At 50.4% G+C, this 13,663-nt stretch overlaps 4 protein-coding genes across 4 annotated transcripts; 1 reads left to right on the forward strand and 3 right to left on the reverse strand.

The window, feature by feature from the left end:
• Window positions 1-2,259: 2,259 nt before the first annotated feature.
• On the forward strand, window positions 2,260-3,388 carry CORC01_06036 (malate dehydrogenase; the record flags this gene model as incomplete). Its single annotated transcript, XM_022617678.1, has 4 exons — window positions 2,260-2,528; window positions 2,590-2,630; window positions 2,965-3,049; window positions 3,283-3,388. The coding sequence occupies 4 exons, from the start codon at window positions 2,260-2,262 to the stop codon at window positions 3,386-3,388; spliced, it is 501 nt and encodes a 166-aa protein (XP_022475734.1).
• A 3,081-nt stretch (window positions 3,389-6,469) lies between these two features.
• CORC01_06037 (uncharacterized protein) lies at window positions 6,470-6,799 on the reverse strand (the record flags this gene model as incomplete). Its single annotated transcript, XM_022617679.1, has 1 exon — window positions 6,470-6,799. The coding sequence occupies one exon, from the start codon at window positions 6,797-6,799 to the stop codon at window positions 6,470-6,472; it is 330 nt and encodes a 109-aa protein (XP_022475735.1).
• Window positions 6,800-7,960: 1,161 nt separating this feature from the next.
• CORC01_06038 (uncharacterized protein) lies at window positions 7,961-9,069 on the reverse strand (the record flags this gene model as incomplete). Its single annotated transcript, XM_022617680.1, has 3 exons — window positions 7,961-8,351; window positions 8,417-8,544; window positions 8,842-9,069. The coding sequence occupies 3 exons, from the start codon at window positions 9,067-9,069 to the stop codon at window positions 7,961-7,963; spliced, it is 747 nt and encodes a 248-aa protein (XP_022475736.1).
• A 1,146-nt stretch (window positions 9,070-10,215) lies between these two features.
• On the reverse strand, window positions 10,216-11,114 carry CORC01_06039 (uncharacterized protein; the record flags this gene model as incomplete). Its single annotated transcript, XM_022617681.1, has 2 exons — window positions 10,216-10,602; window positions 10,923-11,114. 2 exons carry the CDS (start codon window positions 11,112-11,114, stop codon window positions 10,216-10,218), a joined length of 579 nt encoding a protein of 192 aa, XP_022475737.1.
• Window positions 11,115-13,663: the final 2,549 nt, after the last annotated feature.

Genomic DNA, 13,663 nt, shown 5'->3' on the forward strand with positions numbered 1-13,663 from the left:
CCGCGTGGATGCAGGCTATCCCGATCTAGGCTCTGATCCGTGGGCTTCCGTCTGCCCCGTCGCGTTTCCGCTTAAATCCCCACTCACCCTGCAGCATGCATACGATCTCTTTGATCTTTGCCCAGTTAGGACGTGGGCTGCTGGGATAAATATGTTTGTTGACAGCGGGACTTTTCTCCTCCAACCGGGGAAGGCATTAAGAGTGGGAAAGCATCATTGACCATGTACATAATAGGTAGTTCGGAAGCGTGGTCAATCGTCAACAGGCACGCTTTGAGAATCTGATGTACATGGCATAGCATAGGGCCTGTCATTGAGCTACATAAGCGCCGAACAGAACAACGACCGACACGATGGCCCAGATCAGACTCCTGTTGAACGTGTGCTGGGCAGCTGTGGCGGATCCTGTCACCGACGCTGTGGCCGACCCAGTCGCGTAGGCCCCCCAATGAAACTGACTGGAGATAGTCGTAGCCTGCGCCTCGTTGACTGTTCGTTGACTGTTGCCATACACGGCTCGGCTATGAAGGTGACATTTGTCGTGACTGCACAGGACTGTGGCGAGGTGACCGGATCATCGTACTTCCTATCATAGAGGCTATGATACGTCGTCAAAGATGGGTAGTTGATCATGCCCAGAGCGGTCGAGCCACGTCCCGGTGAAATCCGCGCGAGGGAATACGAGATCAATCTCGACTGCGTTGGCTGGTAGCTGGGCTGTTGCTAAGTGAGCGACGAAGAGAAAAACGATCACCACGCAGGAGTGGGTAACACCCATAAAGCGCCTGAAAGCAGCTCAGAGAGGCAAAACAAATGAATTCAGGGATATGTTGGAAGATGGAAATCACTGTTGCATCTCAAGAAAAGAGGAACTGCCCCGGAAATTAGACAAATACTTCTGCCCCCTCCGATACAGGGGGCGCTCAGCGGCTCCGTCTCTCGGCCGAGTATCAGCTCCGATTCAGGGTACTCAATAACAACACTTGGAGCACGTTGTTCACGGCATAGGATTTGATGGCTTTGCAAGTTTGTCAGTAGAACGCAGTATACTAAACAGCCCAGCGTGTGGGATCATGCTTGTAGCCTGCGATTGGCCCGGGGGGCGAGGACGGCCGATGCCGTGTGCCCGGCAAGATTCTCTCGATGAATAGCCGTCTGGTCTTGTTGTAACTTGCGAAGTTACTTGCGAAATAAACATCTGCAAATGCTTGAATATCGAGAGACTAGGGACACAGTCCGAGAATTGTCGTTGCCACCTCATGGAAGAGGCCTAGACACAACGGAATTATCAAGATGGCAAGCGAGGAACGAAATTCTCGGTTGTTGAAAATCCACCTAGCTGTCAAGTCTGGTGTTTCTTAAATTCACTCACTGTGTAGGAGCTGACCAATTGACACGTATATTGCAATTACATGAGAATACTTCACATTGAAAAAGCTACATATAACTCTCACTGCTCTATCTGTATCTCGCACTCGGTTGTTTTGAGAGTCGAAACCTGACGGCTGATTTCCTTCATCTCCGTGACTCTTCAGTGATATTGACCATATTGGTGAGCTAAGAATCTCTCGGTTAAATCAATCAGTCCAGAATCTATCCAGTTGCCAGCACGCATTCCAGCCTATAAAATAGAACTTGAAAATACATGTTTACTTCGACTCTGCTAGTAGCCTAGTGCCGCAATTTCTGTTTCAATAGCTGCACCAACGCCTCCGTACTGTCCAAACCCTTCATTTCCGGCGTCAAAATAGAGGCTTCTGCGCGTTCCAGAACATTTTAAATAGCCTTCAACGCCGGGTCTGCTGCATCCTTGAAGCCAAAGTGTTGAAATAGCTACTGACCAGCCCATATCATGCCAACAGGATAAGCAACATATTTCCCAACAACTTCGCGGGCGCTGCCGTGCACTGATCCGAATAAGCTAGGAAATTTTACGTCAGGGTTGAGAAGGGGCGATGGCGATAGCACTCGTGCAAGCAGGGCCCAAGTCGGAGAGAAGATCGCCAAAGAGGTTACTCCCAACGACAACGTCAAAGACGTCTGGGCATTGTACGAAGTGGGCAGTCAAGATGTCGATATGATACTTGTCGACCTTGGCGTCTCCGTAGTTCTTGGTCATCTCCACAATGCGAGAGTCCTAGTAAGTCATGGTAACGCTGATGCCTTTGCTCTCAGTAGCACTTGGAAGAAGCTTTCGAAGGAGGCTGTGAGCGAGATCGAAGGCACAACGAAGGACTCCTATCAACGCCGAATCTGGTCATGGCAGTCCCTTGGATAACGGCCTTGCGGGTAGTTCCCTCAAAGTCCCTCCTCGTGACGGATTTGAGACTTTACGATGTGGTACACGCCGTCGGCGTGGCCATCGATCTGGATTTCTTTGATACCCCTTCAATCATGAAGGGCTACCTTCCCAAGAATAATGGGCTCCAAAAGTCACTTACCGCAGCAGGGGTCGTGTTGATTTCTGTCGAAATCGCTCGGAAGCCGGACGTGACTCGAGATGAGAAGACTATCAACCCCGAGATCACGTTTCTCTTTGAGCTCAAGTGCTTTCAGATTTGGTTAAAATCAAAGCTGTCATCATCGTAGAGTCGACTGCCGCAGTTGCTCAGTTCAATCACAAAGCATTGGTAAGTATTATTGCCAATCCAGTTAACAGCACCGTCCCCATCGTTGCTGAAGTCCAGAAGAAGCACGGAAATTTTGACCCTAAGCGCCGATTCGGCATCACAACACTGGATACTCTGCGCGGATCCAAATTTCTTGCTAATATCCTTGGCAATTTAGCTCGCAGAGTCTTAAGATGCCTGTTATTGGTGGACATTCGGGATCAACAATTCTGTCAATGATCAGCCAATCCGAGCATTCGGTTCAGCTAGACCAACAGCAAATCGAGTCTATCACAAACAGCACGTTCAATGACATTGAAGCCAAGTAAGTCACAAGCTGACTGACAACCAACAGAATTCCAATTCGGTGGAGATGAAATTGCGAAAGCCAAGGCCGGTGCTAGTTCCGCGACGACGTGCATGGCGTACGCTGATTTTCGGTAAGTCTTTACACGTGAACCATCTGTTTTCTTTTCGCAACCACTCACTCATTGAACTATCTTGACAGCTTTTCTTAAGCAATTCTCAAGGTCAGAGTTGTGTTGTGGACCCCTGCCTTTGTCTACCTCCCTGGACTGCAAGTAGACGAGACTGTTGTCCGCGATGGGGTCAACTACTTTGCTGTGCTTGTCACCCTCGGGCCTAACAGTAACGAAATTGCGCATCCCATCAGATGTTTTTCCGACTACGAGAAGGGTCTTTTGAAGGTAGCAGTTGAGTTGGTGAGCCAAGAGGGAAAATCAAAAGGAGAGGACTTCATTCAGTTGCAGGCGCAGTGAAGCCTGCTTCTATAAAAATTGAGAATTTCTTTAATCCAGACATTCAACTCCCTATTGAGTTCCACCTTTATTTTGTCGCGCACTGACCGGTAGCATTCGATGATCTAATCAAGTCAAGCCTTGTGGCTTGAAATAAGGCGGCCGAGCTTCCCGACTAGTTTTAATGGCTTCTCATAGCCACGTAACCTCCGAGGGGAAGGCCACCCCTAAACCCTTAAATGATGATGTTTTGGCTCTTAACATGTACGATGGCTGTTTGCACCTGCATCGTTTACAACATCTAAAAAGGAGCTCCCACGTAACTCCATCAAACATGTCAATAATGTTGTCAGCAACTCCGAATTGTATGCCCACGGGTTGATTCCATAGGTTCCTGTTGCGGTTTGGGACTATGGTGGCTATAGGAGCGAAGTAGGACCCCATGGATGGCATGTTATTCGGAGGTTCAAGTCAGACGGCGAGAAAAGATGGCTGGCATCTGCATGGCGAAGTTGGTTTTGATTAGGTCGGGGGCTGTTTGGGTTGTAGTCGGGTGTCTCGAAGTTGAAAAGATACTCTCTGACTTTCATGAATACTGGAAATGAAACCCCCCTCGGTAAACCGTTGAGATGGCAGTGGAGTTTGAGCGCCCTGGATCGTGTTTGATATTGGGGGTTGACGCATTGGAGGCATTGATCAAGCTGTGTAGCTTGACCTTGGCGTCCAGAATCGTCAATACCTGTTGCCCTTCTCATGCTCCGCTTCATATGCTTCTTCACAGCATTGTCAGAATCATGTGTAGAGCGAGAATTGTCTTCATGATCTGACTCCTCAATGGTTTTGGTTCGAGCTCGGTCGTGCGTTCTGGGACCTTCTTCAATACCCTGACGTAGCACAGACGGTACTTCCCTGCAATGTCTCGACATTGCACGTCGCCTTCTTAACTTGTTTAACAATTGAAGCGAGGTGTTAATACCTCTGTTGCCTCGTTAGTAAATGGTTGGAAAAGTCCACAAGTTTAGTTTGGTACAGTTGACAAAAGTGCAGGCCTTGAGCCGAGCTGCCGGAGCCGAGTTGCTGGAGCCAAAACAAGACCGCTCATCCATACAGCTAACATATACCCATGCCAAAATGAAGGGCTTCACCAGTCGGAATACTGCTCAATCGTGCGAATGATTGCGTGGGCAGCGGTGGTACAAGTCTGCAAAGCATCACGAAACTTTGCACGCTTCGAGTCCAACGAAAGATAGGGATGGTTAAGGAGAATCACGGTATAATAGTAGCTGACGAAAGGAAGACCGGTGGGATCGGGAGCCAGTTGTGGTATGTCGTGCAAGGTTGGACTGAAGCGTGGTTATGTGAGGTCATTGCCATGGGTGGTAACATCCACTCTCAGAAAGAGAACCATTTTGTTGTCCATTTCTCCGGCATGAATGAATTTGTGGAAGATTTCAAGAACTCTCTCCACTAGTTGTGAATGCTGAACATGATGTTCCAGAACAGCTTGTGTTTCTCGGTGGTGACGAAGGATCGCGGCAGCCTTGGGTCGTGCTTGGCGCCATCGCATCAGCACTGACCATCGCGTGTCGGCCTTGCTCTTGTTCTATCTCGGGCGAGGTCTGCATGCTCTGAGTCCGACCTGTTGGGGATGATGTCAGTCAGGTGTTCGTAGTGGTTTGCGGGGAGGTGTAAGATGGTGGTTACCACTTGTCCATCGAGATGCGATGGCTTTGCAACTGGTTCCTGGAGGTCTTGCTGCCCGGGCGGACGTACGTCGATGTCTGAGTCTTGAATGCCATTCGGATACCGCAGCCACTAGCTGCTGAAATGGTCGAGGACAAGAAGCTCCAAAAGATGCGTTTGCGCACTGAACGCTCATCCGAAGACAGGTGGTCGTACTGGACAGGGCACCTATGCATGCCCGATTGAAATATTCACTTGAATAGCAAGCCGCTTAGACACTATTCATAACGGAGCGACATTGTGAAAAGGAGGTAGACTTGAGATGCTAGCAACGCTTGGATAGAGATTGTGTCGCCTCGGAGAGCCAATATACTTAGTATCGGTAAGAGGTCTGAATGCGAACGTATGACTGCCGACCTCATATCAACGGACCCATATGTTTAAAGCTTGGCAATATTCAAGCTGCAACATGAAAATGATAAATTGACAGTGTGATCTTGAACTCCGTCTGTGGAAGTCAGATAAGGAAAATTTTTCCAAATCAGCCAGACATTCTCGACCTTGCAGAAAGGGGATCAAAGGATGCCATATTCGGAAATATGCAAGGAAGGGGTCACTGGCAATCAGATAGTCAGGCAAAGAATTCATATCATTCGTGACATCCATGCCCAATGAAAGTGGCAAGGTATTAACATCCGATTCGTGGTTCGGCCTTCCACTACTGTCGCATCCCGGTCTCATCTCCGGAGACTCTTGACTAGTCCGGTCGTTGCCGCCTACTATGCAATCCTCAGGAGATGGGTCATTTTTGGTATAAACTCCGGCAGTGTGACGCCAATCATCGTTGTCAAAAAGGCTCTCTTGACGGTGTTGACGATGAAGACGCCGGAAGACCTGCCAAGGGACTGACTTTTCCCCCTTGGTAAGGGCTGTGAGACTTCCGATTTCTGGCGCCATTGTCAAAAGACCTGCCGCTCAGTTGCTGACAAGCTAAGCCACGCTCCGTCGGCGCTGTTTGCTTTCGGAAAGCGGCGAATGGGAGTAATGTCGTCAAAAACGCGCATGTGCCAGTGCAACTCAACGGTGGGGTGTGGCGGAATTATATTTACCCCGTAGCTGAGCGGCCCGGGTGAGCAGTCTGCCGAAGATATCCGTCCTTCACACATGTTTATTCAAGCTGAGTATAACTAGGTAGTTGATTCTACGGGTTGAGAATTCACGTCAGGCTGCAGCCACGCGGGACACCATACATGTACCTACAAAGCCTTTTCAGACGTCATAGGAATTCCACTTAGTGTTATTTACGGGAACATTCCTGGTCAGCAACAATCTGTTCACCAATCTACTATTCTCGCCTACGTCTACAGGGAGTCTCAAAAGTGGCCTGGACAACTCCAGCTACTAGAGGAACGCGAATTCTTAACTTTCTAAAATGTGCGGCCGTAGTGCCTGCCGCCTTCCATCCGTTCCCACATCGAGCCTGCTTCTCGGGACCGTTCCCGCTTCTGCTGGCGGGCCAGAAGCTCCTACTCCCAAGTCTTCAAGATAAGGAACGTCCTGCTCCAAAGCTCCAGACATATCTGAGTCTATTTTGGGGGTATCACCTTCTTCGATACTTTCTGATCGCATCATGTCCTCAGACTCCTCAACATCTTCATCTCCGCAATTCTCATCACTACATCTTGTGTAATCAGTCGGTGTGTCGTTTGTTCCGGCAGTCTCGGATGCCTGAGGATCTCGATTGGGCATTTTGTTCGCGTCTACTGATGTTCGATCTGCCCACCAACGTTGAACCACCCCTGCCAAGTCGAGAGGATAGTTGGCCCAGTAGACGGGGCCGAACTTGAGACCTTTTACCACCTCTATCGATGTTCCGCTGTTTGTCGCAGGGCTGTGAGTGGTTGATAGGCGGCTAGTTGCACGGAGATCATAAAATGCTGATGCCAGCTAGCCCCCTGATATGTGAGCTAGCAAAGCTTCAAGAACTTGTTTAGTCTCTGTCAATCGCTTTTCCATGGTGAAAATGTACCTTCGGAGGTCCCAGCCTCTATACCAGTTCGTGGCCATGTTAGTTTCGAAAGCTGAATCGAGAGAACCATATCAGACCAACTTACCCATTCACATATCAAAGACAAGGCTAGGGAACAGGAACAGGCTAAATTCAATGATTATCATTCAAGACTTACCGCTTCCCCTGTTCAGGCCACTGGCACAAGACATTGTTGACACTGCATTGTGCGCGTTTCGGTCGATAACGATGAGCCTTGGAAAGGCACAAGTCCACTTGAATGACCTTACCTCTCTCCACTACACTGTTGATTGACAATATCATAGTCGACCAACCTTTGCCGCGTGTAATGGTGAGACGGTCTTCTCAGCCCACCTTGTGTTCTCGCGCTTTCAAGGTCAAGCACGCCCCACGACTACGAGTTGTCTTCTTGATACTGTGGTCCACCATGTTCATTGACAGATAAGTTTGCTTCTTGCCGAGATCGGGTCCAATTGGCCGTGATGAGACAAGCCAGTGGAAGGCTTAAGAGACGAACGCCGTGACCGAGCGCGCGTAATATATGAACCGCCGGCAAAGGAAACAACACGGAAACTGGGAAGCGGGCAGTTATCAACTGCCCCACGCCGATCTCGCTGGCGACGGGGTACGGCCAATCCGGGAATCACGGCACAGTGGACATAGTTGGAAATGGCAGGCTTGCTTCATGAACTTGCATGGCCCGTGGACCGCTTCAGTCTACCTTCGCTCCTATGAAGAATGCTCATAGTTCTTGGCCTGCTAGGAAACACCGTCGATAGTCTCTCCCTGCAAACACTCCGCCGCGCGTTCCCAACGGCCAGTGACTCCACCTGACCGAGTGTCTCAACTGTATGCTTTCCCAGATGAGGCACGAGCAATGCTTAATGGTTCTTAACCAGCCGCTCGTCGACAAGTGGCTCCTTTTCATAGACATCCAGTCCAACCGCAGCGACGATACCCTCATTCAAGACGATCATATGCGGGGTGCCAGCTGACAGCGGGACGTGGACGGAGGTAATGTCACTCGTGCTGAAAAGTTCGTCGGCGGGGGCGTAAGAACAATCTGAAGTAGCTCGTCTGGCAGCGGCTTCCGGCTGTGATACATCATCTCTAGCCCGACGGGTTTGGCACGGCGCTTGACAGCTCGGCCGATACAGCCCATGCCAAGGGTTCCCAACGTCTTGCCTAGGGGTTATGGGACAAGACGAGACCTTCTTTGAAGTTCCGCTCTGTAGAATGCGTAGGATGTTGAAAGCAGGGTTCAGCCGGCGGCTGCTGCGAAGTGGAGGAAAATAGTCGGATCAGCGGTGGCATTGGTGACCGGATAGGGCGCGTACGTGACGATGATGTCGCGGCGTGTGCAGGCGTTGATATCGATCTGATCGTACCCAGCGTCGGTATGGCAAATGTACTTCAGTGACGGAGGAAAATGGTTTGACGAATTCTCGTCGAACTTTCCTGCAACCTGTAAACCATTGAGCTTCTACTCCTTGTTATTTGGTAGCTGGAGGACACGAATAGCAGCTCCGTTAGAAAGACTCTGAAGATTGCTTCAACTGATAGTTGTTGCGCGAGTTGTTGAAGAACTCGTCTCGCGACGTGCTAGTGACCCCTTTGGAGTTGGTCACCAACCGTTGGGCTTCACGCTCTTCCAGTGCATGGCGGATGGGGTTGAAGACAAGGATGCGGGGTTTCGACTGAGACCTGTCGATGAGGCTGTCTATCGGAACCAACTCCATCTCCACTGACTTTGTAGACTGACTGACGTGCTTCTACCAGTCTTTAAACTGATGAGGCCCTCCCTACTGGGTAAACGTGTTTGGTCAAAGTCCTTCGCCGCTTTGATGCTCGATCTTTCTTCGCCCTCGTCTTGAAAGGGGACGTTCAAGGTTGCCAAAAGTTCAGCCCTACCATCAGCCTCCTTGAATTCCATGTCAAGGAATATGCTAGACAGTCTGACTCCCCCATCGAGGTCGCGCTCGGTCGCCATGTCGCCACCTGTAGAGTCCTAGCGATCTAGGTTTCAACCCTTAGCTTCCCAGAAGTAGAAAGAGGGGCTAGGCGAAACCCAGTACAGACGTATCATGCAGGTCGATTAGCCACTCTAGTAGTTCGTTGCTAGCCTCTCAGAGTGTTTCCGCAGTAGGGTATAATATAGGAATGGACGATTTTGCACGGACGGATGCCGTCTTTACAAATAAAGGGCGACGATCCAGTCTAGCGTAAAGCAGACAGATGCGATAGCTCACCCTAAAGTCCAAGGTCCACGCATAATCCTCTGGTTCCAGTGGTGGCATTTTTGCCCTCTCACCCTCCCTCCGTTATTTTCTTCGTCGGCCGCCTCACTATTCATCTTCGTATGGCCCGTGTAGGTCCGAGTTTCGTCACCATGACGTCGGGGAATATGGCCTGATCTCATTCGGTGTCGATTTGTCTGTACCAACTGGGTATACTTCTTCCGGAAAGTTTCCGACTATTCGTCCGACTATGCAAGAAACAATTCAGCAATCTAGGTCTGGAACAACAATTGGGCACAAAGCCAGGGCGGAAAGAGCACTTACCAGTCTGTCTGTTCCACGCAACTCTACGACTTTGGCTTTGCCGTTGGAATTCTTGCGTCGTCAGTGGCGTCACAGCCGCAAGCCAAATCTGAAGCTAGTATCCGCGGTGCCCATTGGATCATCCGAGTAAAAGTTGTCCTAAGTTCAAGGAAGCTAACGTCCACACAGTGTCACCAAGGATTTGCCGGGTGCCGCGGCAGACTTCTCGACAACTAGCAAGTTATGCGTTTCTTGCTGAGATCCGGTTTCGGCTTTTCGGACATCCAGTAGAACGACTAGTCATCTCTCGAACAAAGCTTCTGCACCATAGCTAAGTCTGTCAGCGTCAGTCCACGGCAGTCACACCACGTGAGTCGCGCGTCGCGGTATTAAAAGGGAGTCCTCACCGCACCGGAACTGGCGCAGCCTGGTTTTTTTTTTCTTCTCCAGCGTCTAGAGATTGTAGGAGATTCCTTTACTTGTGGTTTTGTCGATGGCTGTGTTGCAAAACAAAATCGGTTGATGGAAGTTGTGGCCGTGGCCTAGGAGACGAGGTTTTCACCACGTCTCAAGCGCGCGTGCATGATTCGAATCGATCAATCTTCTCGATGTAGCGCGTTCATGTCGGCGGTTTCTTTAACAGAATTCGACTTGGAAGATACCGGACTCGATTTTGTCCTCCTCTCACTGGAACTTTCAGCCTCGTTTGGTTGTCTCCCGAGGAGGAGGTCCCCCACCCGGACGAGGTCCAAAACGTGAAACGCGTCGCCCGTCGCTCGTAGTCGATTGAATATTTCGTTTGCCTCTGCTTCAGGCCGTGAAGAAAGGTCCCTGATCAATTCGTGGAGATCGTTGTTTTCTTTTTCGAGTTCTTCGAGCCGGTTGACAATGGCTCGCCGGCGAGTCGTCTCGGGCTCCGTGTCCCACTCGCATTCAACATTTTGAATCGAACAACGCGAGCAGATCGGTCGAGTTGCGGAACACTGTTGTTATGTATACCAATCATCAGTTAAAGTTGACTTGTAGGATCGAGGTGACGGGTGTCTGGCTGGGCAAAAAGGGGCCGGGACGGACGAAGAGGGGAAAAGGTTGACGGTTAACTGTCTAATCCATGTATGATTTGACAATTCATTTTGCCACTTTGCCCCACCTGTCCGACAGCGTTGTCAACGACTTGAATAAGTACTGTCGCTGGGTTACATCTGGTCCTGACAAAAGGTATTTTTCTCGTTAGGGGTAGTTGGAGTCAGGGTGAGTTTCTCTATTTTTTCCTCTTTGGGGCGAATTCGATAGCGTTTCTTACCTTAACTTTTCGCCTGCGGCACTCCAAGCAAGCCGCCGGAACAGTCTGTCTCTGCCGTCGAAAGAGGCGTTCCGTCGAGACAACGCGAGGGCCAGTGCCGGCCGGTAAGAGGCGCCTGAAGCTGGTTGTTGCCACAGGAATATCCGGGTTCGGGGCGTCCCTCAGGTCGTCGTCCTGCTGCGAGCCCGTCATCGAGTCAAGATGAAACAAAAGAGTGAGAACAGTAAAATCGTAAGGCTCTTTTCGGTATCCATTCCGGAAGAGTATTTATAGCTGGTCATTGAGTGGAATCAGTACGGATATTCCAGCAGCATCTCTAGGCCACTGCATATCTCTCTTCTCGGCCACGGTACCCTATTGATACACCCCACAGGCGTGGTGCCATCCCTGTTCGCGAAGGATTCCCGTCCGCACTGGTCGGGACGGCGAGGACATGAACTTGCCCTGGCGACTCAATGGCCCCTTTGGAGTGCTAGTCATTTCGCAGCCGCCTATTTCACGCCCTGAAATGTAGTTCAAGTGGTCCGTTATTAGCGTCGAAGAAACAGTCGTCCCACTGCAAGTAGTCATGTAGCGTGGCAGGTTGAACAGGGACCTTCGACTCGAGATGGTGCTGCGGGACTTGAACTTGGACCTGTCTGTCCACTCAGATGTTGCTCTGCTACAGTATTGTGCTTGCGATGAACCGGAGGGTTGCCCTCGACTAGGTGCATGTTTTCAAAGCCAAGCCGCTCCTCGTCTGCCATAACATCAATATATCCGACATCGCCAGCGCTCTCAGCTCAGACAAGTTTCCGTTGAGAAACGAGCTGCACTCCTGGTGGATTTCAGACGTTGTTCAGCCTTGGAACCTATAGCCGAAGAGAAACAGAAGCCGTAGCGTGAGCACTCGCTTGGTGTGTCCAAGGCCCATCGTGGTCCACGACGGACCGCGCACATCGCGGAACTAAAAATCTCCATAGTGATCTGGTCTGGTAGATAGGGCAAACATTATAAGCCCCTTTACCTACATGTAGGGGCGTGTCTCAAAACTATAGTACTTGTACTGATGAGGCGACCCCCTCGATTCATCACATTTCCCCATCCCATGTTGGTAGTACTTCGTACGTGGTAACCGGGGAGCCAGATCGAAGTGGTACTGCTGTGAATAGACCGCAACCAGGCAGGATAACTCTGTCAGACTGGTTGTGTTCGGGGTCAAACCTCCAACGCCCAGTTGCGATACTGATCAACACACACTTTATTTCAGATGCCATTTCAGAGAGACTCCCGGACATAGACCTGACCGGAATAGAGTTCTTTGCAGCCATCCGCACCTCCTTGTCACCTGAAGTCAACCCGATTTCCTCCGCCAAGCTGTGAATTACAAGGGCGGTCTTCAACCCGTCAGCCGGAGCTCACAAGTCTGAAGATGTGGCTTCTCCCCTACGCCATGGCCGCCTTCTCAATGGCGTGTATTCACCACACTAGCGGGAGAGCCACACAACTCGGCCAGCCTGAGAACCTTTCCTCCTTTCCTGAGGTCCGACGTTCAGCTGTGCCAAGATAGTGTGGTCGGTGCCGTGTGCAGCTATTCAGTGTAATAAGAAGCCCTACAAGCTCAGCATGCCATTCAACTACAGCGTCTCCATACTGCATCTCGGGGGTCTCTCAGGACCAAAATATCAGGGGTTTCATTGTAAAAGCATAAGAGAAGCCCTAGTCACGATTCTCTCTGGCCCTCCAGCGTACCCTTTACCTGTCTGCAGTCTTGAGGGGTCCTTGGAAATCTAACAAGGGATCAGCCCCTCGCAAGTTGGGGATTGAGCTGGCCGCACCGGTCAAGCGACTGCCGAATTGTCGAACGCGTGGCAAGAAGAAGGCCAAGTGTTTCTTTTCGAAAGCGCCCCACGGTCGGTCGTGGTCACCTCCATGCATTAGTCCGTGACTACTACCACCTGGCGCATTGGCAGTTGTCCGAACCATAGGCTACTTGTAACTGGGCATAAAACTTTTCTGACGAAACCAGCACGCTTCCATTTCAAATTTCTGACGGGAGCTTGGTTCATTGTCAGGCTGGGGCTTTCGCCATCGCCGTTAACTTTGTTTTGAGATGGCTCTACGAATAGCTCCGCGATTCATTGTGCAATACAGGCTGGTAGCATTATCAAATCCACCACAAATCAGATGTTCAGGATCATCTAAAAAACTTCAGAAAGATAGGATACTGGAACAGCAACTACCCAAAGTCTCAGCGGATCCGATCTCAGTCACTTAAAGAACTGCGGAAGCGGATTTCTATGCGGGCATCAAGTCTCAGGCACAAGTAGCCGACCCCAAAGTGACCCTGGTGCTCCGCCTTGTTTCCGTGTCTCCGTACGAGGGTAGCACAAACCTGATTGACGTGTTTTCCTACCTACTCATCTCTACATGTAGTCTGCAGTTCCTCAAGTCTTTTGTTTTGCCACCTCCAGAATACACGCCATTTTACACTAGTACTGCAGTCAAGATAGAGCCGCTCACTCCAACGCTTAGCGTCTGTCATGTTCAGAAAAGTGTTTATGGATATCGTGTGTTCTTTGAGACCATCGAGGCTACGATCGCTATATGCGAAGTGAATCTCGACAAACAGAGGATTGCTCGAGAAGGCGTAGACCAGGCGCGGAAGGGCCGGGATGGCTCGTCCGATCTGGTCGTCTTGGGCTCTGTCATGCCGTCAAGTTTTGATGTCGCAGCCAGATGCTGGAACATACTTGTGTACT

The sequence above is a fragment of the Colletotrichum orchidophilum genome, assembly GCF_001831195.1.
Source record: "Colletotrichum orchidophilum strain IMI 309357 chromosome Unknown Scaffold_44.1, whole genome shotgun sequence".
NCBI classification, from domain to species: domain Eukaryota; kingdom Fungi; phylum Ascomycota; class Sordariomycetes; order Glomerellales; family Glomerellaceae; genus Colletotrichum; species Colletotrichum orchidophilum.